A 22500-nucleotide genomic window follows, 5' to 3' on the forward strand; every position below is an offset into this window, starting at 1 on the left:
TGCAGTATAATACAGTGTTGTACTACTACTGTTACTGCAGAATAATACAGTTGTTGTAGTACTAGCTACTACTGTTAAAGCAGTTTAATACAGTTGTGTAGTACTAGCTACTACTTATACTGCAGTACAATATAGTTGTTTAGTACTAGCTACTACTGTTACTGCAGTATAATACAGTTGTGTAGTACTACTGTTACTGCAGTATAATACAGTTGTTGTACTACTACTGTTACTGCAGTATAATACAGTTGTTGTACTACTACTGTTACTGCAGTATAATACTGATACAGTACAGTCAAAAGAAACCATCGGCGACCTTTTCAGACTCTTTATGGGACCTTATGAGAACTTATATCCTTTGTTGGTTTAGAACACTTTTTCTCCTGAACCGGTTTTGAACCTTAAAAATTAATAGAACATCTAGAACAGGGGGTCTCAGGCTCGCGCGCCCGATAGTTTGTGGCCCCCGATAGTTTGTTGCCCATGATAGTTTGTGGCCCCCGCCGTAATATGAAAGTTTTAATGTTTTTGCGGCCCCCGAGTTTGATTGTTTGTACTTTACATTGGTGCGGAACTGAACGAAACTGGGGACATCGGGCGGGGCTTAAATCAATCGAGAAAACATTCCTTGATGAGTGAAGCAGCGTTGCATGGAGAGTTTTCAGCCTTGTTTCTATGAAGCTCACGACGACGTTCATCCCAGTGCTGCGTTCACAACACTTCAAAAAAAAGGTTTTTTTAAGTTCCTGCCCAGCGGGACATTATAAGTCAAAGTGATGCGTGGCAGGTTAAAAGAAAAGTAAAGAACTCACTGCAGAATAATGTAGTCTGCAGACACATAGAGACACCTGTCCATCAACAATAACAGTCCCCGGTAACCTGGACCAATTATGGGGTCGCACCGTTATTTGTGGGTCATTGTTTTTTATATTTACATCGCGCTCTTTGAAGTTTTTGAGACAATTGACCCTCAGCTTCCCTGAACTTTCCCGAACGTTCAAGTGGACCATGTGCTATTTTGGAGCACATACTTCTCCACCTTGAACTTCAATAAGTGCAGGTACAGGTCCAGACTTACTGATGATCATCTTCAACCTTACTGAGGGTCTCAGCTGCTTCCTCCCTCAAGGAAGCGCTGCCAGGTCTCCAGCAGCAAGGAGTAGGCACAAGAAGCCATGATCAGAAGATGGTTAAAGGTTAAAGAACTGTGAATCTGAATACAGCAGATATAGAAGACTGAAGAAACTACATATAGTCGCTGACTAGAGTTTCTAATTGTTATTATTATTATTGTTGTTGTTATTATTATTATTCATTGTTTTTATTATTTTTCATCTAATTTTGTGTTATAAAATAAAAATAAAGAGATTTGAGAAGATTGGAATTTTTTTAAACAAAGCTTTTCTTGTGGAAAACCTGATGTGGCCAGCCTCACCCAGACTCTGCTTCCAGTGGCCCCCAGGTAAATTGAGACCCCTGATCTAGAACCTCAGCGGAACCCAAAGAATTTATAGAACTTATCTAAGAACCACAACGTCTAGGTTGAGCCCCAGGAATGTGTTTAAAAACATAAGAATCCATAAAGGAAACACACAGAAACTCTTCAGAGACCCATGGAACCCTTTTAAGTTCCCTCAGAACCTCAGGATAATGTCTGGATCCTCTCTAGGGTTCTAACAGGGACGTAAACCCAAATGAATCCCATTTCCTATGACTTGAAAACACCCATTAAAACTTCATGGAGCCACTATCATAACCTCTAGAACTTTATTTGAACTTCTAGAGCCTCCATAAAGCACAAGTGTTCCTGAGTTTCAAACAGAACTGGCTGCGGTGACACCCAGAGCCACCGGGGGGCGTCCCGTGGAACTGGAATAGAACTGGCTTTGAGGAGCACATGCTGCAGCATGTTGCTATTTGATGAATCATTGTGACCCCACACTAAAAACCAGGACTGGGATTAGATTAGACCGTCTAATCCTGTATAATCCAGCACAGTGGACAGAGGATTTCTTTAAATACAACAGGTTAATTTCAGTTTTATTATAATAATAATTATTCCTCTCTCTGCACTGGAAACAGAACATGTTGGTGTCATCAGGTAAATACACACAAAACATCTGTCATCACAAACATCAGTATGAACAACAGCATGGAAACATCATTAAGTCGTGATTACAAGAACCCTGTTCTACTTGATGAACACGTCGCTCTTCGGGAACATGTGGGTTTGTTGTTTTTCACCCGTGAACACATCCGGTAGTCGTTTCACAGGATGCTGACTGAGCCCTGCAGAACAATGGGAAGTGAAACTCACATGGGGAAAGTTGGAACGTGCACCTCCATCATTCCCAGTGGTTCAGTACATGCACGTGCTGCCGTGAGCGAAATCTTAAAAAAGGAATCAGTAACTGCAGTTATCAAGTAACTGTAGTGAAGTACAAGTAGAAAAAAGCAGAAATACAACAGTGTTCGATCTAAATACGATTACCGACATGAGTAATGAATGAAATACAAATATATTTACTGTTTCTGTTTCTAAATGTACAGAGAACAGTCAAAACCTGAACCCAAACCCAGTCCACGTAGATCTGAATCACAAACAATATCACGATGATCAACGTTGTCACAGTTAAACATCAAAACGTCACATTCACCCTCACAAACAGAGGAAAAAGTGAAGACTCGACTGTTAAAGCACCATCACAAACATGGTTGCTCCTGTTCCCGACTCCTGAGAAAGAACATAGCGACACCTGCAACAGCAAACAGGAATAAAATAGCACACAGACAGGCGACGAGGACTGCACCAGCTGAAGGCCGGCCGTCTATGGCGCCACAGTTTAGGTGGCTCTGAACCCCAGCGCTCTCCAGAACATACACGACCTCACAGTCAGTCAGACCTGGCGCTGCAGAACCCGACTTCCTATCGGTTATGTTGAACACCTCGTAAGGAGGAATCAGCACCTCCTGCTCTGTGTCCCAGAAAGCTGAGTAATGTTTCATGAAACCGCCTGAGCAGGTTCGAATTTGAAAGCAGGTCTTCTGACCAAAGTTCTTCAGTGTGGTTTTATAAGAGCTGGACGCGAAGTAACCGAATCGAATCCTCTGGTTGATCCTACCACTGAACTGCAGGTCGGTTCTACGGTAAGTTGTGTGACACTTGTTGTTCTGATTGAGAGTCTGAACAGCTGACGTCAGCCAGAAATGTAAAGAGTGAAACGGGAAGTGAGAGGTATAAATACTCCTGTTGTTCCTCACATGGTCGTTGAACTTCTCATAGAAATGTTCGTATTCTGCTGTATAAACACAGATGGCCTGCATGTGATCTCTAGTCAGATCCTGATCCTCTGAATCTCTTTGTTGTAGATTTTCTTCGGCACACTCGGCTGCGTTTTCCCACACACGTCCAAATATCCCGGTGTTCTCCTCCTCAAAGTATTTGTTCTTCACCGTTTCTGCCATTGCATCTGTGCAGCCATCGTACATGTCATCAACAGCATCTTCAGCCATGTTCAGTGGGACGGGTTGTCCTAAAGTGGACTTTGGATGGATCTGAAAGACAAAAACAACAGAGTGTATGTGTATTTAAAGGTAAAGAAACTGGAGATGTTCCTGTCAGTGTGATCCCAACATTTCTCTGCTGTTAAGAAGAACCAGTGTGTTCATGGTTCCTGTTTATATGTAGTGGATCTTCTCCTGTTCCACTCACCATCATGGAGTCTACAGGCAGCATCGAGCAGAGGAGGAAACACAGCAGAGCGGAGAGCAGCAGGTTCATCCCTGCACAGTCTACACACACAGTCAACATCTGTATTACTGCACTGAAACACACTGTGTATTTTAGAACGATGTTTTAAACTGTACATTCCACGTCACTGCCTCTGTTTTAAACACCACATTAAAATGTCACTAAGATTCTTTCAGCTGTGTCACCTGTCTTAGTTTCCCTCCACTGGCTTCCTATTAAAGATGCTTCTGATGATGATGGTAGAGCTCCTTCATACTGTCTGATCTCCTGATCCCAGCAGGACCTTTTCCTACCTCCCACTCTGCAGAGGTTTGTAAATCAAAACTTATAACAGGTACTTGACTGGTGGGTTGGTTTCAGTCTCATTGGAACTAATAAGCCCAGTGTTCCAGTGTAGCTCATTAGATCACAGCATTAATCCAGACCTGCTTCATCTAACCCTCTGTTCCTTCTCCACTGTCTCCCGGTGCTGATTAACCGGGTTTGTTGGGTTACTGTGATACTCTGATTATGTAAAGAGCCAGATGAATAAAATTGAAGTAGACATAGAATTGAAATTAGAACTGGAATTAATGAATTGCCGTGTTAGCTTGTTCCTTTGATTCTATTGACCACATGTGAAGATTTGTTCACGTCGTTCACCAAGACGTTCGCTTTCACCTACTGTTTGTACCAATAGACGTGAAACTGCTGTTTGGAGACAACTAATAAGAAAGTAAGGAGAGAAACGTTACCTTTGTTCTACTTTAAGTCTGGTGATCAGGTTTCAAGGATCCAGGCTTTACTCAAACTCTTCTCCTTCGTTCACGTCCTTCTCATCTGTATTGAGAGTATTTCACTCCGGGAGCGAGGGACCTGCAGCTGCAGCGCGAAAGTGAAACGAAGAAGAGGTTCGACTGAATGGTCCGCTGTGATGAAATGTTCATAAATACTTTGTCGATAGTTGTAGAAGGTATTTTTACACAAGAACTGGACTTGGGAACCATTCTGAGGTACTTGTACTGTAGTTCTTCACCTTCATTCATTCAGATGCAGATTGTTAAAATCCAACAATCAGCTGATGAAGTTCATTTCCCTAGGCCGAGGATACCTGCAGAAAAGTACAGAGAGAGGGAGACAGAGAGGAGGAAACACAACTAAAAGAGAGAGAAGACACAAAGTTAATGACATGCAATGGTGGCATTTGCATTGATACAGGAGAAAGGAGAGAGGAGAGGAGCTCAGTTTATCAGTAGAGGTCCCCCAGCAGACTAACTTATAGCAGCAGAACTAAGAGATGGTTCAGAGTCACCTGATCCATCTCTAACTATAAGCTTTATAAAAAAGGAAAGTTTTTAAGTCTAGTCTTAAATGTAGAGACGGTGTCTGCCTCCCGAACCTGAACTGGGAGCTGGTTCCACAGGAGAGGGGCTTGGTAGCTAAAGGCTCTGCCTCCCATTCTACATTTGGAAACTCTAGGAACCACAAGTAAACCTGCAGTCTGAGAACGGAGAGTTCTGCTTGGAAGATAAGGAACTATGAGGTCTTTAAGATAAGATGGAGCCTGATTATTAAGGGATTTATAAGTTAGGAGAAGAATTTTAAATTCAATTCTGGATTTAACAGGGAGCCAATGGAGAGAAGCTAACGTTGGAGAAATATGATCTCTCTTGCTAATTCCAGTCAGAACTCTGGCTGCAGCATTTTGGATTAGGCTGCAGCATTTTGGAGTAAGGACGGCGGTGCCCCAGCGGGAGACGACGATGACGATGATCTGGATTCAGATGATTTGGATGAATCATCCAAATCATGGATGAATCATCCAAATCATCTGAATCCAGATCATCGTCATCGTCGTCTCCCGCTGGGGCACCGCCGTCCTTACTCCAAAATGCTGCAGCCTAATCATCCAAATCATCTGAATCCAGATCAGTTCCCTTTGTCTGGGCTCTCTTCACTCACAGGTTGCAGCTCATCTGGTTTTGGTTTGAGTAACTTCCTCTTTTTGTTCTAAACAAGAACGTAAAAACTGAAACGATGAAAAGTCCCTTTACAGCACGGCAACATACTCTGGAGGTCAATTAGAGAACAACCTACAATTTCCTGAATGTCAAGATCACAGCTTTTAAGTAACAGCAGTAAAATAGCAGTATTTCAGTAGTTCCATATGTTCTGAAGCACAGTATAAAAACTTGGATGAGATATTAGAACAACTGATCTAAATTAGAGACTGTCAGATGCCTCCTAGTTATCGGTGGTAATTTCATTTCATTTCATTTCATTATCTGACAAACCCCATTTAACTGGCAGCCAGACGTTCAAGTTTTCACTGACTTTGGAAGTTGCCAGTTCAGTGCTGAGTCTTGTCGTACAGTGTGTCGACATTTAAAGCCCACGCTGCAGTGTCCAAACCTCTCATTAGCAGGAAGAATCCAAAGGGTGGACTCACCTTTGCTGAGGAGCATGTTGGGTGGATACAGGAGAGTTGGTACAAAGTTCACTTTAGTGATGAAAGCAAGTTTAATTTATTTGGGTCCGACGGGAAACATTATGTCCGTCGTTGAACTGGGGAAAGACCCAGAGTGTGTAAAGAAGTCAGTGAAAGATGGAGGAGGAAGTGTCGTGGTTTGGGGGATGTTTTCTGTTTTCTGGGCCTCTTCCACAGCTACATGGCAGAGTGAATGCAAATGTTTATCAGAACCTTCTTCGACCACATGCAGTTCCTGCCCTGTATTCGTCACTAGTCAACAGTTTCCATGCAGGACACTGCCCCCTGTCAGCCACAGGTAAAGCACTTCCTTGAAACTGAAAACCTGAAATTAATTAAACGAGTCCTGATCCAAACCCAATAGAAACCCTGTGGAAAATCCTTGGCAACAAAGTTATGGTCAAGAAACTACAATCGCTACAATCCCAGAACTGGGGAAGAGACCGGAAGACGAGTGGACCAACATCACTCCAGAGGTGTGCTGAAGTCATTCAAAGGGGCCGGGACACTAACTGTTTTTACTGTAGTAACCTTCAGAGAACGTTGTTCTAATGCTTCTCCATGCTACAGCCATTGATGTTCTCTAATCTGGTTATTTTGTACAACCCCGTTCTAGCAGCATGGTACGTTCCTTCAAATGTTGAGCAGTGAAGAAGTTGTTCTCCAGTGTATGTTCTTCTAAAGGAAATAAATCCAATTCCATTTGATTCAATACCACGTGGCACATACACCTTTTCCTTTCTAACTGAGTTTGACACTGAGAGACCAAAGACGTCGTTTGTTCACAGTTTTCATGTCATCGACACTTGACGTCGCTCCTGGAGGACAAGAGCAGTCCATTTTCATCTGTGCTGCAGGAACTGAAGGAATCAACAGCAGCATTCTCAGCTTTAAAGGTTTCATTTGAAAGCAGCAGCGATAACAGGGTCAGCATGAAGACAGAGAAGACGCCTGGAGCTGGTGACTGGAGAGGAGGTCTCTCAGCAGGCGGGAGGCTGCATCTATGAGAGTATTCAGCCAAACGTTAAACTGGTTCCAGTGGCAGGAAGACAAGGTGGAGACCTCTCAGACCCGATGGACAAATGGTGGCGGAGTTTAGTGGACATTAGTTTGGTGTTGTTAAAATGATCCGAACTGAACAGATGAGAGAAACTGCCCCAATAACAGCCCCTCCCCACGGTCAGTGAAACAGAGAAGAATACAACAATTCATGGATCGACGGGAGCTAATTAACACTCAGCTGACGTTGAAGAACTTTTAGTTCTCAACCTCCCAAACAGCTGCAGGTGTCGTCCTGATGCCGACATCTGTTTGCAGTGACTGGTGGGATCGCGAGAGCCCGACCTGCTCTTGTTTCTTAACTTTCTTCTTCCTTGGGCAGCTGTGGTTCAGGAGGTAGAGCAGTCGTCTACCAATCAGGGGATCGGTGGATTGATTCCTGGCTCCTCCTGTCACATAGAGCTCTGCTATCGGTGTGTCAGTGTGTGTGAATAAGACGCAGTGTAAAAGCACTTTTGAAAACCAGTTAGGTAGAAAATAGCTAAATAAGTGCAACATTAACCTACAGTTTGTTCTCATCTCTTTGTTCATATATGATCTAAAAAAAATCTACAGATCAATTATATTAGATGATATGATATGATATGATATGATATGATATGATATGATATATTATATTATATGATATTATATTATATTATATTATATTACATGATATGATATGATATGATATGATATTATATTATATTATATTACATGATATGATATGATATGATATGATATGATATTATATTATATTATATTATACTTATATACATTATATTATATTACATGATATTATATTATATTATATTATATGATTAGTTATATTATATTATATTATATTATATTATATTATATTATATGATATGATATTATATTAGTTATCAAACATCATGTGATGTAATCAGTGATCGTTACCACACGGATCATTAGACATTTTCTGAGGGGGTTAAGTGAAAGGTCAGTTTGGGGGTGTTAGTGCATGCGGGGGGGTGTTGTGGTTGTGGTTAAAAAGAGGATTGTCAACGTATCAGTGAAAATCTAACGACAGCAAAGAACCAGCAGTGTCATCTGCAGCAGGAACTGGTTTTTGTTCTTTTTCTCTGCACCGTCCAGAACCCTTATAGTTCTCATACATTAAGTCAAAACTAAAAAAAGTTGGTCTCAATAAAGAAAAGGAAATCTGCATAAGTTAAAAGTAATTCCATTTAATGCTAGACAGAGATGGATACAGTTAGGAAACACAGAGCGCTGTTCGGTTATAGTGACCTAGTGATGTGAGAGTCAGAGAGTGTTTGCTCAGCAGCTTCATCAGAGTCAGACAGAAAGAAACTTCCCACTTCCCAGAAAAGAAAACTCGAAACACATTTAGCAAAGAGCGCGTACAGTTCACCCAGCTCAGCTACAGACAAGCTAGAGCACAGGTCAGCCCGCTGTCCGTCAGGTCAGATTGACCAATCACCTCCACCGCTGCACGTCACACGGGCATCTGCAGCTGCGAGTACTCGTCCTGCCCCTCCTTCTCCTCCAGGTACGGCTCCGCATCGTCAGCATCCAGCTGCAGGGTCAGAGGGCAGAGGTCAAAGGTCACAATCCAAGTTAAACCATACCTTTTGTTGGATTTGTCACCAGATAACCGTAGAACTACCACAGAACCAAAACTACCCACTGGTGTTCTGTTCGGACTGTCCTGTTCAAAACTCTGAGATTTGATTGGTCAGTTCATCCATCAGCAGTTGTCATAAACACACAGAAGCTCCCCGGCCAGTTACCAGGTAAATGTTTAATTAGTGGTTTAGTTAGTGATCTCAGCAGTGACCTGTCCTGGCATGAGTCAGGATAATGTCAGGTACAGCCAGGTGGGACTCACACTCTGCAGCTCTCTCCAGGTGAAGAGGCGGGGCAGCAGCAGCATCCTTACAGGTATGGTCAGCAGCAGCACGAAGGGGAATGCCAGCGCTGCTGCTGTCGCCATGACGACCCACAAGAGAGACAGACAGGTCAGCTGGACGAGCGTATAGAGGTGCATCCTTAATGTCCGCACCTGTGAGACCGGTGAGAAACAGAGAGACAGGTGAGGTGGAAACAGGCAGGTGAGCATTTCTGAAGAGAATCATCAGCTCATTGTTTTTATCTGTGTTGTTCTGGTCCTGGGTAAAGTTTTAGCCCCGACAGCTCACAAGGTAAAAGACAGACCATGGACCACAACCCACAGTCCAGAAGCCTTCGTTACACATCTCCCTAATTTTCTGAAACTTTTTCATGATGCGAAACCTTCAGCGGTGACTGATGTTTGTGTCCCAGGTGGGGGTCTCACCTTGCGGACATAATTTTGGTCAGGGTGGTACTTTGGGGGCATCAGCAGCAGGATGAGTCTCTCAGTGAGCTGGATCCCATTCAGGGACATCACGCCCATGTAGAGGAAGATTCCAAACAGCACGGCCAGGGGGATCTGACGCAGAACCTCCCCAATGACAATGGACAGACCTGAGATGGGGATCAGAACCAGATCAGAGCAAGCTGCCGTGATTGTAGTCAAACTAGCAGCAAAAGGTCTCAGGCGCTCGTACCCACTAAGACAGCCACCAGGAAGCCCGTCACCCTCTGCTCCTTCACCTCCTGGATCCGGGGTTTGTCTCCAGGGGCGACAGCTTTGCTCATGACGGTGAGAGCGTTTGTGTGGGTGACGGAGCGAACTGTCGCGGCCGACAGCCAGGGCAAACCAAACAGAGCTGAGATTCCACCCACCACCACAATGATTAGGAGGTCCAGGTGAAAACCAGTTCCTTTCACCAGCATCCTCTCCTTCTTACTGACGATCAGCCTGTTGGAGGGATAAAGTGAAATCACTCAGTTTTACATTTAGGAAAAACGTGAACACTTGAATGGTTATTTTAAGTATTGTACGCTGTGATCTGGGACTCCATGAAGATGAGGATGAAGACCAGGATGGCTGGCAGGATGCTGGCGCCCATCATCCAAACAGGAAACTGTCCGTCTGAACCCAAAGGAGAAATCAGCCAACTACGCTTCTCCGGACTGGACACAGAGAATCCACTGGGCACATTCAGTTTCTGTCAGCGTGTACCAAGAGGGTCATTATTAACATGTCTGATCTTTTACAGTGTGTTCTCTAACCACATGAGGCTCTTTATCAGTCTTAAAATCTGGTCTGGTCTAACCTGGGTGTAGGTGTCCTCCACGCTGTAGTCCACCAGCACCATGATGAGGATAGCAATGGGAACCCCGAAGTCTCCAATGATCCTGCGGAGCTGAAAACAAGCAAAGCACCAGACATATGATCACAAACTGGCAAAAAGAAAAATATCAAGACCTCATATTTAAATCCAAAATTGTGACCCAGTGAACTGAACTGGGACAGTAGTTTTGTTGTGGATGCTTTTGTTCTGTACATAATAAAACTTAGACTGCAGAGTGGAAAACCTGCACGAGCTCTTGAATTTATATTTACTCTTTATTTGGCAGACGCTTTCTTACAAGGGTAGACAGGGTAAGCGTAAGGAGGTCTTGCCTAAGGCCCCCTACTGGAAGTAGGCCACATCTGGGATTCAAACCCCAGTCTCCCACATGGAAGGAGGTGATCTTACCACTACACTAACCAGCCATCTCGGACCTATAGTACCTGCATGTACCTGTCTTATTTTAACTGTGTATTTGTACCATTACAGCTTATACGTTTGGATCTGCAGCTGTAAATTACTGATGAATCTGTGCTCGTATTTGTTCCAGATACAACACCTTGTATCTCCTCTTGTCTATGTGCCAGACTCTCACAATCTGAAGTAAACACACCTGTAGCTAATTACACCAGTGCACCTTTGTACGTGTTACATGTACAGTGGCAAGAAAAACTTTGTGAACCTTTTGGAATTTCATGGTTTTCTGCATTATATGTTTTCATGTTTTTATTGAACATAACATGTAAACATTCACAGTGCAGGGTGGAAAAAGTATGTGAACCCCTAGCCTAATGACTTCTCCAAGAGCTAATTGGAACCAGGAGTGAGCCAACCTTGAGTCCAATCAGTGTGATGATATTGGATGTGTTGCTGAAAGCTGCCCTGCCCTTTAAAAACACACACCAGTCTTGGGTTTACTGGTTTCAAGAAGTACTGCCTGAGGTGAACCATGCCTCGCAGAAAAGAGCTCTCAGAAGACCTACGATCAAGAATTGTTGACTTGCATTAATCTGGAAAGGGTTACAAAAGTATCTCCAAAAGCCTTGATGTTCATGTGTCCACGGTAAGACAGACCGTCTACAAATGGAAAAAGTTCAGCACTGTTTCTACTCTCTCTAGGCGTGGTCGTCCTGTAAAGATGACTGCAAGAGCACAGCGCAGAATGCTGAATGAGGTAAAGAAGAATCCTAGAGTGTCAGCTGAAGACTTACTGAAATCTCTGGCACATGCTAACATTTTTGTTGACACATCTACGATAAGGAAAACATCAAACAAGAATGGAGTACATGGGAGGACACCACGGAGGAAGACATTACTGTCCAAAGAAAATATTGCATTCTGTGGACAGATGAAACCAAAATTGAGTTGTTTGGAAAAAACACAACACTATGTGTGGAGAAAAAAAGGCACAGCACACCAACATCAAAACCTCATCCCCACTGTAAAACATGGTGGAGGGAGCATCATGGTTTGGGGCTGCTTTGCTGGCTCAGGGCCTGGACAGATTATTGTCATTGATTGAAAAATGAATTCCAGAGTTTATCAAGACATTTTGCAGGAAAATGTAAGACCATCTGTCCGACAACTGAAGCTCCACAGAGGATGGGTGATGCAACAGGACAATGTCCCAAAGCATACAAGTAATTCAACAAAAGAAGAAGAAGAACAACAACAAAATACACCTTCTGGAGTGGCCCAGTCAGAGTCCTGACCTCAACCCGATTGAAATACTGTGGCATGACCTCAAGAGAGCGATTCACACCAGACATCCCAAGAATATTGCTACACTCAAACAGTTTTGTGAAGAGGAGTGGTCCAAAATGACTCCAGATTGTTGTGCAGGTCTGATCTGCAACTACAGGAAACTTTTAGTTAAGGTTATTGCTGCCAAAGAAGGGTCAACCAGTTATTATGTCCAAAGGTTCACATACTTTATCCACCCTGCACTGTGAATGTTTACTTGTTATGTTCAATGAAAACATGAACACATATAATGTTTGTGTAGTATTATTTTCATCAGACTGTGTTTTTGTATTGTTGCGAGTTAGATGAAAATCAGAGCACATTTTATGACCAATTAATGCATAAACCATGAAATTCCAAAAGAAGTTTTTCTTGCCACTGTATGTAATGTTGTCCCAAAAAAAGACTGATTCTGACTGATACTGACCTGTCCAGGGAAGAAGGAGCTGTTCTTGAACTTGCGCAGGTAGAAGGCAATAAAATATGTTCCTGCCATGAGCACTAAAGACAGCAATGCTGTGTTGGGTTCTCCAACGATCTTCCCAGAATCCCCTGCTGCTGTGGTGTAGTTGCACAGAGATGGAGACACAGTGCTGTTCCCATGGTAACAATTTCGGAGAGGATGCTCCTGAAAGATCTAGAAAAGAAACAAAGAAGAAATCGACTGTGTGTCAGAGTCACTTCACTCATCGAACAGACAGACTGTGAGGTCACTGTGAAAAAAATACTGTGGAAAAAAACTAGTGACTACATAAAATGACACTTGTTAAAATCCTATTTGTTGCTACACAATTAAGGATGAATGACAATCTTGCCCACATCTGATGCTTGCTGTTGTTGGCCCTTATTTTACCTTGATCAGTTTGGCAAAGGTCTCGTAGATAAAAATGAGTGAGATTAGAAAAGAGAAGATCTCCTGAGTGAAGCGGGAGACGAAGCGAACCAGGATGCTTCCTTCAAATGCCACAGTGAGGAGAACAATGAGCACCAGCCAGAAACCGATCCACACTCGTCCTGTCAGATACTCAATCCCATTGTCTCTACAAAACTACACAAAAGGGGACCATCAGAATCTCGACTGATTAGCTCGTTTGCTAAAAGTACATTTGTCAGTGAGGAGGTTAGAAGAGATGTCGACTATTATTATGACAAAAGATAATACACATAGATCAAGATGTATTGCGACTGATGGAGTAACAGAGACATTGTTGGTACAAATATTTCTTTTTAACTGGGATATTTAGGGTCAGGTGTGTAGACATCTGTCAGGTGACCTCACAGTATAGAAAGCCTCTTCAAACACCAGCAGCGGTCCAGAGAAGCCGATCACCAGCAGAGGTTGAGCACCCAGTATGCTGAACACTATGCCCTGCATCGAAGTGGCCACTATGAGCTCTGACACACCAATCAGCCCTTCCGTTTTCTCACCTGTGTCACAGGACAGACAACAGTCATAAATGCTTGAAGGGCCAAATCTTACATTATCTAAACCAGGGGTGTCCAATCCCTGTCCTCAAGGGCCACTGTCCAGCTTGTTTTGCAACCAGCCTTGCACTTAAAGCTTCTGATTGGCTGAACACACCTGATCCAGGTAATCAGCAGTGGGTAAGGCAGAGATAGTTGGAAAACCAGCAGGATAGTGGCCCTCAAGGACCAGGATTGGACACCCCTGATCTAAACAAACATCTTAAATCAAGGCAGCCTTTCCTTTAGCCACCGTAAAGCAACTTGTGACATCATCCTTCTGACTGAGTTACCTGTGCAACACCTGGTATCTATTAGCTGTTGTTTTTTCGTCAGCCTATGGCTGCTCCAGAAGATGTTAACGGAAAAATTCAAGCTTTAAATTGCCACTTCAAAGTAACATTGCTTGACTCATCAGTTGTTTAGTTTCTGTAACCGTGTTCCTGAGGTCCAGACTTACCCAGCAGTCCACCAAAGGTGATGGCAGGTGACAGTGCAGCAAAGTATATGAATATGATGGCGGCCATGCACTGCGGGTTCAGGGCATCTCGGATGTCACTGAGGTACTGAGGGTAGCGTCGAGTCAGGTCTTTGATCAGACCTCCGAACAACCGACCCGAACGTCTGAGGGGCTCATCACCAACTTTGGAGGGAACTAGGGAATCTGAAAGAAAAGATCAGCAAATGTTCTTGTCATTAAGGTGTCATCACAACATTAGATATGACCATCAACAGAACTATCCACCTTATGCTGATGATATGCTAACTTCCATTTGGAAGATAAAGACACACCGAGATGAGCAAGCTCCAGCATGTATTCTGTTTTAACATCTTGTTTTTTACTTGTTCTACATTTGACTTACTGTTATCAATACTTTGTTCCAGTCTGGTGCACATTCCTTTGAATAGCATCAAGAAAAAGATTATTGATTGAATTCCAGCTGCCAACACATATTACAAGGAGTCTCCTAAATCTACTCAGCTCCGTTTCTAAAGCATAAGAACAACTCTTTAAAATACAAACTGATATTTTTGTTTCCATAAAGCTGCAAAGCTTCACAGTGTCGCAGTCACTGAGTTCTTTGTTTTTGTGTGGTTTTTAAATAATTCAAAATGGCAAAAAGTGAACTTAATGCCATGTTTTGAGGCGTTCTTTACAACAGAAACATTTTATTAATCACAACATGGTCAGGGTGGGACAACAAAGACTAAGAACCTTCATCTTGCTGAATACTCGTCTGTTTCTCCTGCAGTTTTCCACTCTGCTCTTCTTCCCTCTTGCGTAGCATTTCCCGTTGGAAGCGAGCGACTGAGTGCAGCAGCTCATCTCCACCAACCTCTGAGGGAGGCAGGACGATGCTGCAGTCCAGGAAGCGGTTGATGGCTGTCAGCAGGTCCTGGCGGTCATCAGCATGGTACGCTGCCTCATGGAAGTTCTAAAGAAAAGATCATCATTGAACATTTGTCATATTGCATACATCCAAGAATATGTCAGATGGCCTTAACTCTGTGGTGTGTTACCTTGTCTGACATGAGTGTGGAAATGGAACGTCCAATCTGGTGGTAATCGATGTTGGCAGTGGGTGGACCCAGCAGGAGAAATAGGAACCTCACAGGGACAGGCACCTCCAGAACAGACTCCAGTAGGACCGCCTCCTGCAGCCGAACAAATGCCATGGATGGCTGGTCCAGGAAACCCACACTGCCTGCAGACACAGAAGAGGGCTGCATTGAACTTACTGGACCTGCCACTCTGTAGGTCAGCATGTGAAGGCAAATGATGTCTCTACGACGTGCACACGTGATGCTTACCTACGAGGACGACGGTGGCCTCTGCTCTCTCTGGGATCTTCTCCATCAGCCTCACTTCATGTTTGGATCTTGAGTGACAGAGAACTGCAGCTTCTCTCTGGACACAGTGAACAACAAAGTTTTTGTAAACCCTGAAAAGGCTCCTCCACTTCTGTGGTGATGACACCCACTGTTTCTCTGGACCAGTTAGTTTCAAACTTGTGACTCCGTTCCACTGAACATATGTGATGCGTTTGTCTTTGCTAATGTATAAATCAGACAATAAATACAACCGGTTTACCTTTTCTCCATCAGATTCTCTGTGATTGGTCATGTTGTTGGAGGACTCTGATTGGCCATTGTGTCTGTCAATCAGGGCTGCCAAGTTGGCTGCAGAAATGTTCTTGCTGAACAAGCTGTGATCTTTCTCATCACTCGGGTGACTGATCAAACAAAACAGAAAAGGAATTCAAGTTACATACATAAATAACAGTGGGTGGATGAGTCATTGGATGGATGGATGGATGGATGGATGGATGGATGGATGGATATATGAGCTGAGGCACAGATGTTTCATTAGCAGAGCCTCTGACACTTTTTGGTTAAACAGGCAGACTGGTCAACAATGGATGGGTGGACGGGCTGATCAATGATTGGATGTATTAGTAATAGATGTATTTTGGGCATGAACCTGTGTCGGAGCAGCAGGGCTCTCAGCACATTGGCGCGGTCTTCAGCTTTAATCTGATCTGAGATGACCATCTGCTCCACCACCTGCTGGGCGATACCTGGCAGAGTCGTCTGCTTCAGATCTAGCAGCACCGCCCCTGAAACACAACGACATGACATCTCCACACACTGATATCATCACTAACTGACCAGACACTGACATAATGTTCCACTGGCTTCCTCTTTTCATGTGGTAGTAGATTTTTTTATTGCTAAGGGTTAATATTTATAATTTCAGTTAACTGTGAATATTTAATAAATAAGAACATAAAACATCAAGTTAGCATTTGTACAGTTATGTATGTATGTGTAGTGTCAGTGTTTGTCCACTGGAGGCAGTCTGGATCCTGCTCCTCCTCACCATGGGACATGGTTTTTCGGAGCTCCAGCAGCGAGCGGAAGGAGAGGGAGGCGATGCGAGGTCTCCCCCAACGTTCTGTCTCCTCCTCCACCTCCTCCTCAAACTTGATCCATCGAGCCGTTTCCCTCCACTGAAGCTCCTGGTTCCTGTCAATCACCAGTTCGTTCAGCTCCACAAACACCTGCAGAAAAACTTGTCTTAGTCACTTATGAGGACATTACACTGACTGACATTCACATTATCCCAACCTTTAACAATCAATCAATCACCACAGTATTTCTACCCAACTTTCAAATTTAAATGTCAACAAACAGCTACAAAACAAGGTTCAGTTTTCGGGGACCTGCTCTTTGTGTGAGCACTGTCCCATTAATGCCAGTGTACAGACTACTGTTTCCACATTGGAGCTGCACACACACAGGAGCAGACTCTCACACACCAGAATGAACTAATTTATCAAATCACTTTATTCCTGAAATCTTATATTCACTTCATTAGGAAGGAATCTGTTATTGTCCATTTTGAGCAACAAGTAAATCCTGTTTCTCAGAGGTCGGAAAACACGGATGAGACATTGCTGAATCTACAGTTTCACGACAACTACATTTGAAATCTCTAGAACAACCATAAATAGACTTTAGTGAGACCAGACCAGACCAGACTCCCACAGATCGTGTTGTCCACAGAGAAACTAATGAAGATAGAATCCGCTGTAATCAGGTGGAAATCAACCAAATCTAGTTAAAGTTTCATTAAAAGATGATTTGTTTCTGCTTTAACACATGAAGTTAAATCAGACTAAAGTGTGTGACGTTCATCAGTGGATCTGTGGATGGATGAAGACATAAAAGCTCCAGAACCATTAAATCTTACGATCCAGGACTGAACTGGACTAAATACAAAGCTCTCTAAACCAGAATAAACTGTGTCAGTTCGTCCAAACTAAGACAAACGTTTCCAAATCTGCTAAAAACTGATTTCCTGTCATCAGGAGCCATTTGGTTAAACCAGAAAAACCAGAACAAATAAAGAACCAGTATCAGATCTAACCAGATGGACCTGGAATCCAAGATAAAACAGTACCTTGCTTTGTCGACTCTTCAGGTCCAAACCAACCATCCTGAAGACGAGAGGTCACTGAGGCAACAGAGACTGAGCTCTGAGTTTACCTGACTCCCACTTCACCTGTCTCTCTCTCAGAGTCCAGTTTGTTACCTGTTCACAATACCACCTGGATTAAGCTGCTCAGACTCCCGGCTCGTCTTTCCTCCGTCCTGTCGGACTCATTTTGGAGGCTATTCCAGTTGTTTTGTTGTCGAGTTAAAGAATCACATCGTACTCACCTGAACCTGTTCACCTGAACGCTGCCAAAACCTGTTTCACTTTACAAAACATCCCTTCTGCTGCTGTGTCATTACAAATTAAGACAAAGGTCATTGGAGAATTGAAAAAGTAAAACTGATTTAACAGGACTGAAGATCTTAATGTGACTGTTGAGTTTGAGTATACATATCTAATATTCATAGCTTACTTATCAGTCACCATCATTTACACATGTGTGAAGTTTAAAATATACATCAGTCAGAGGAAGTTTCTCATTTTATGTGCAGCAGGTAAACGTGTGAATTCTGATCTTCAGTTTAATCGTTCAGATGTCTGCACATGTTGACTGTTTGACTGGTTCCTGTTGTTCAGACAAACACGTCAAACTAAGCAGCTTCTTGTTTCTGCTGCTGCTGTCAAGATTTATACAACACGTATGTAGAACGAGTCCATGACCTGGCCTAAAGGAGTCTGGTTGTGTGCTAATAAAATGAACCTCTCTGGTCTCTGGTCTCTGACCTCGTGAGGGGTCCGGTCCGGTTGGATCTGCTGGACCTGCGTTCGGCCGCTGATCTGATCTTTGGTGACGTAGACAATCGGCCCTCTGGAGCTCCGCCTCACCAGGTGACGTCGGACTGCCGGGACATCGTCAAACCTGTGACCTGAAGAGGCGGGATATGTCAATGAGGGCAGAGTCAGGGGTTACAGGTGAAAAGTGTGGATTCACAGACGTTACAGTGAGTGGACAGTTTATTGTGGGTTTTAGTATTTGTGCAGGTGACTTGTCCTTTAACTCAGAGAAGAACCAGCTGCAACATTAGAGTGATGAACACGAATGCATCACTGACTTTACTCTGAAAAGAAGTTTTAGTAAGTACTTTTACTGTGATAAAAACTTTTTAAAGATTTTTACTTCATTAGAACATCAGAGGACTTCCAAAGTCACTTTTCCTTCCTCCCTTCCTTTTGTCTTCGGTTGATCACCCCCCACCCCGTGGTCTTGTGGGAACTTTCTAACCATGTTTCAGGCTCTACTGATCCTCACTGAGGTGTCAGTAAGACGAGACTCAGCCGTAATCAGCAGCTCGGCTTCGGGTTTCTGTTCAAATCTGATTTTCTCTCTTTTCACATCAGTCTTCTGTTGTTCCCAGAAACTACAAACAGCCAATCACATTTCAGCAGGAAGTGTTAGCTGACAGCGCCCCCTAGTTTGTTTCTCACCCACCAGACTGGTCTCCACTCAGAGTTAATCAGTTACTAAAACAGTACAGTTATAACTTCTATAGGTCTGAAGAACCAGAACCAGTTCACGTCATATCAATACTAGAATTTCTGTGTGGACCAGTTCTGTGACTTTGAACCAGCTGAAAACGTTCATCCTATGTTAAATCAAACCAAACCCACTGTTATTCCTACAGGGTGTTACCTGACCTTTAGTTCTCCCCTAATATATAGTAAATACTGAGTAGTCTGGACCTGCTGGTGTCAGGGGCAGTCCAACCACCAGGTCCAGCGCAGAGTTTCTGGTCTTTAGCACCTCAGTAGCACAGTACAAGTCTGTCTCTTTAAACCAGATGTCTGGCTCTACTCTGCAAAGCCAGAAACGGCAAACCGCTTCCTCCCTGTCCATAAGGGGACAACAGCAATAGGACAGGTTGAAACACAGTGACGAGTGGAGCCGGACTCTGGTTCTGCTGTATTTCCAAACAAACAGAGTAGAAACAGGTGAATACTCACTGAGTTCTGCCTTCAGTCTGTCCAACAACAAACTGTTATTTTACCACAACCAGAGTAGAGACTGACTTCAAGCTGGTCTGAGAGACCGACCATGGAACCATGACCAGAACCACACACACACACACACACACACACACACACACACACACAGAGTAACAATAGATAGAGGCCGTGGGCTGCTGAGTGGGACGACAGCATTGTGTTCAGGTCAGCAGCAGCTTCAGCTCACATGATGAACAGAAACTCTTTGATTTAGTTCGTCCTGATAATGTGTAATAGCATGTTAGTGTTAATGTAGCATGTTAGCACTGATGTAGCATGTTAGTGTTCACGTATCTTGTTACTATCAATGTAGCATTTTAGCATTAATGTCATTTGATATGTAGCATGTTAGCACTGATAAAGCATTTTAGTGTTGACGTATCATGTTATTGTCAATGTAGCATGTTAGCATTGTTGTAGCATGTTAGTGTTAATGTAGCATGTTAGCACTGATGTAGCATGTTAGCTTTTGTTATGGTAACTTCAAAGTTACATGTACATATGTGATGTTATATGTATGTGTGTATAAATACAGAATGCAGAATGTATGAATATGTTGTAACAAAGGCTGTAGGTACTGTTACAGGTAATGTCGTATGTAGTATATGAAGGTACTCGTATGAAGTATTTAAAGGGGTATTGTTGTGTACTCTGCATCAGTTTACTGACTCTTGATGCAGTCCAGGTCGACTGACGTCAATGTCTCAACCTCGTCCGTGTCGTCCACGCCAACACTCGCCATGTTGCAACCAGGTGATAGTCCGTTACGATTGGTCGAGATGGTGGGCGGGTCACTGTGAAGGGGGGTGGTGGCGGGTGATACTCATTAACCTTATTAAAAAGGTTTTTAGAGAAGAGACATGTTTAAAGTTTCAGACAGGTGTGGTACTCACCTGGGGGGCGTGGCCGTACGACCCTCTTCTCCATCAGTCTGACTGCAGGACTCTTCATCATCCTCCTCTTCCTCGTGGTCTTCCTCTATGGTGTTCACAGGGCTGGGGGCTGAGCCTCGCCTCCCTTCCCTCCTCCCCTCGTTGGTCCTCCTTCTCCTGCTGTCGGCGGGAGGTTTGGACAGAGGGTGATGGACGTGGAGCGAAGAGTGACGGTGGTCTGCAAGTAGTTGTAGAAGTACTTCAGTGATTAAGACCTCCTTACGCTTACCCTGCCTACCCTAAGTAGGCAATCAATCTGTACAATTCCTCCCCCCTCTGTAAGGGGTGGGGGAAGTGAAACTGTCATATACTTGCTGTGAATATATTGACCGAATTTCATTTATCTATTTACGTATTCTGTATATATATATATATATTGAGTTTTTCGGTATTGATGTTATTGTGTATTTATGTTTGTGTATTTATGTTGGTGTTGGATCTTTCCTGGTTGTGGTTCCATTTCTTTCTGTCTGTTTTGAGAACAATGGTAATGAGGCAAAACAATTTCCCTCTGGGATCAATAAAGTTTTTTGAATCTTGAATCTTGAATCTAAGCGTCTGCCAAGTGACTAAATGTAAATGTAATACTAAGGATTCTTCACAGAATCTGGAGCCTCTAACAGTTCCTCAGAAACCACCTAAGGAACCACCGTCTGCTTATAACATTCTTCAGGTTCCTTAGAGATCCACTAAGTCCTATCTGGACCCAATTCGAGGGCACCCAGAACTGTACTAAATATCTGGGGAACTTCCTGGAACCATTTGTTTGATATCTCACCAAATAAGTTCCTGAAACAAACACCCTGGAACCGAAACCAGATCCAAAAACCTCCTAAAACCTTAAACCACCATGAGGTACAGTACCTTCAAAGTCCTGCTCATTGTAGACTCTGCGTTTCTCTGGAGGACTGCGAGCTGCAGGATGAAGAATCTGCTGAAAACCCTGGACATCAAACACCTTGTTCAAGTCCTCCTCCTCCTCATCACCATGGGAACGTGGAGGACAGGGAGACAGAGACTGCAGGAGGAGGAGATGAAATGTCCTCGTGACTTTACTAATATTGCTGAGACTCATCATGTGGTGCAGGTCGGATCCGTCAGGTTCACATAGACACGTTGTGTGGTCTGGACTTTGAAGAACATCACAGAGCAGAAACCAGCTCCCTGCAGAGTACTACCACTACTACAATACTTTGGCATTTGAAACGGTACTACAGTAAAATATCAGTAAATAAGAGCAGTGGCATCTGGTCCAGGTGATGTAAACATGATTATTGATTACTGATCATATTGAGACTCACTGCAGACAGGCCGAGGGCGTCACCAGGACCCGCAGAGTTCGAGTGAGTGCTCATGGCTCCTTCAGGGTCAGGTGTGCAGCAGGTGGACTTCAGGCAGCAGAATCTGGAGTAAAGTGGATTTAACACATACTTCAGAGACTTAACACCTGATAACCAGACACAGACCATTTTGTGTTTCACTGTGTTTGAGGTGAGATTCAGGTTTAGGTGAGTCCATGTGTTCCAGCCTGCAGCAGAGGAGGACTAGGAGGAGGAGGAGGAGGAGGAGACAAGTGTCAGGTCTGCAGAGGACAAGTCCGTCTGTCTGTGTCTATAAATACTCTGCTGTCTCAGAGCTGCACCTCATCTGCTGACTCACTGCATCTGGATCTGCTCCCTCTGATTGTCAGTTAACACTGACCCATGACCTCTGACAGACCACCACTGTCCTTATGGAAGGACACCTGCCTATCTGTCTCTCTGTCTGTCTCTCTGTCTCTCTGTCTGTCTGTGCTTGAATCTAAATCAGCATTCAACCTTAATCTAAGTCCTCAGCTGTGAGTTTAAAGATGTTAAAAAGTTAGTTAAAGATATAAAACACTCACACACTTGAAAATCCTTAGATGTGATAAACTATCA

At 43.6% G+C, this 22500-nt stretch overlaps 2 protein-coding genes across 2 annotated transcripts; both read right to left on the bottom strand.

Annotated features, from left to right (window-relative positions):
* Positions 1 to 2703: 2703 nt before the first annotated feature.
* Positions 2704 to 3781, bottom strand: LOC113163912 (ecto-ADP-ribosyltransferase 5-like). Its single transcript, XM_026362967.1, has 2 exons — positions 3713 to 3781; positions 2704 to 3555 (listed from the first exon to the last, which is right to left on the bottom strand). Exons 1-2 carry the CDS (start codon positions 3779 to 3781, stop codon positions 2704 to 2706), a joined length of 921 nt encoding a protein of 306 aa, XP_026218752.1.
* Positions 3782 to 8519: 4738 nt separating this feature from the next.
* On the bottom strand, positions 8520 to 21970 carry LOC113164839 (anion exchange protein 2-like). Its single transcript, XM_026364351.1, has 21 exons — positions 21883 to 21970; positions 21446 to 21599; positions 20570 to 20759; positions 20319 to 20443; positions 18390 to 18532; positions 16548 to 16728; positions 16149 to 16284; positions 15759 to 15900; positions 15479 to 15575; positions 15188 to 15372; positions 14883 to 15102; positions 14127 to 14330; positions 13482 to 13630; positions 13056 to 13250; positions 12630 to 12839; positions 10442 to 10531; positions 10167 to 10333; positions 9830 to 10083; positions 9577 to 9746; positions 9130 to 9303; positions 8520 to 8817 (listed from the first exon to the last, which is right to left on the bottom strand). The coding sequence occupies exons 1-21, from the start codon at positions 21934 to 21936 to the stop codon at positions 8737 to 8739; spliced, it is 3321 nt and encodes a 1106-aa protein (XP_026220136.1). The 5' UTR covers positions 21937 to 21970; the 3' UTR covers positions 8520 to 8736.
* Positions 21971 to 22500: the final 530 nt, after the last annotated feature.

The sequence above is a fragment of the Anabas testudineus genome, chromosome 17, assembly GCF_900324465.2.
Source record: "Anabas testudineus chromosome 17, fAnaTes1.2, whole genome shotgun sequence".
Classification (NCBI taxonomy): Eukaryota; Metazoa; Chordata; class Actinopteri; order Anabantiformes; family Anabantidae; genus Anabas; species Anabas testudineus.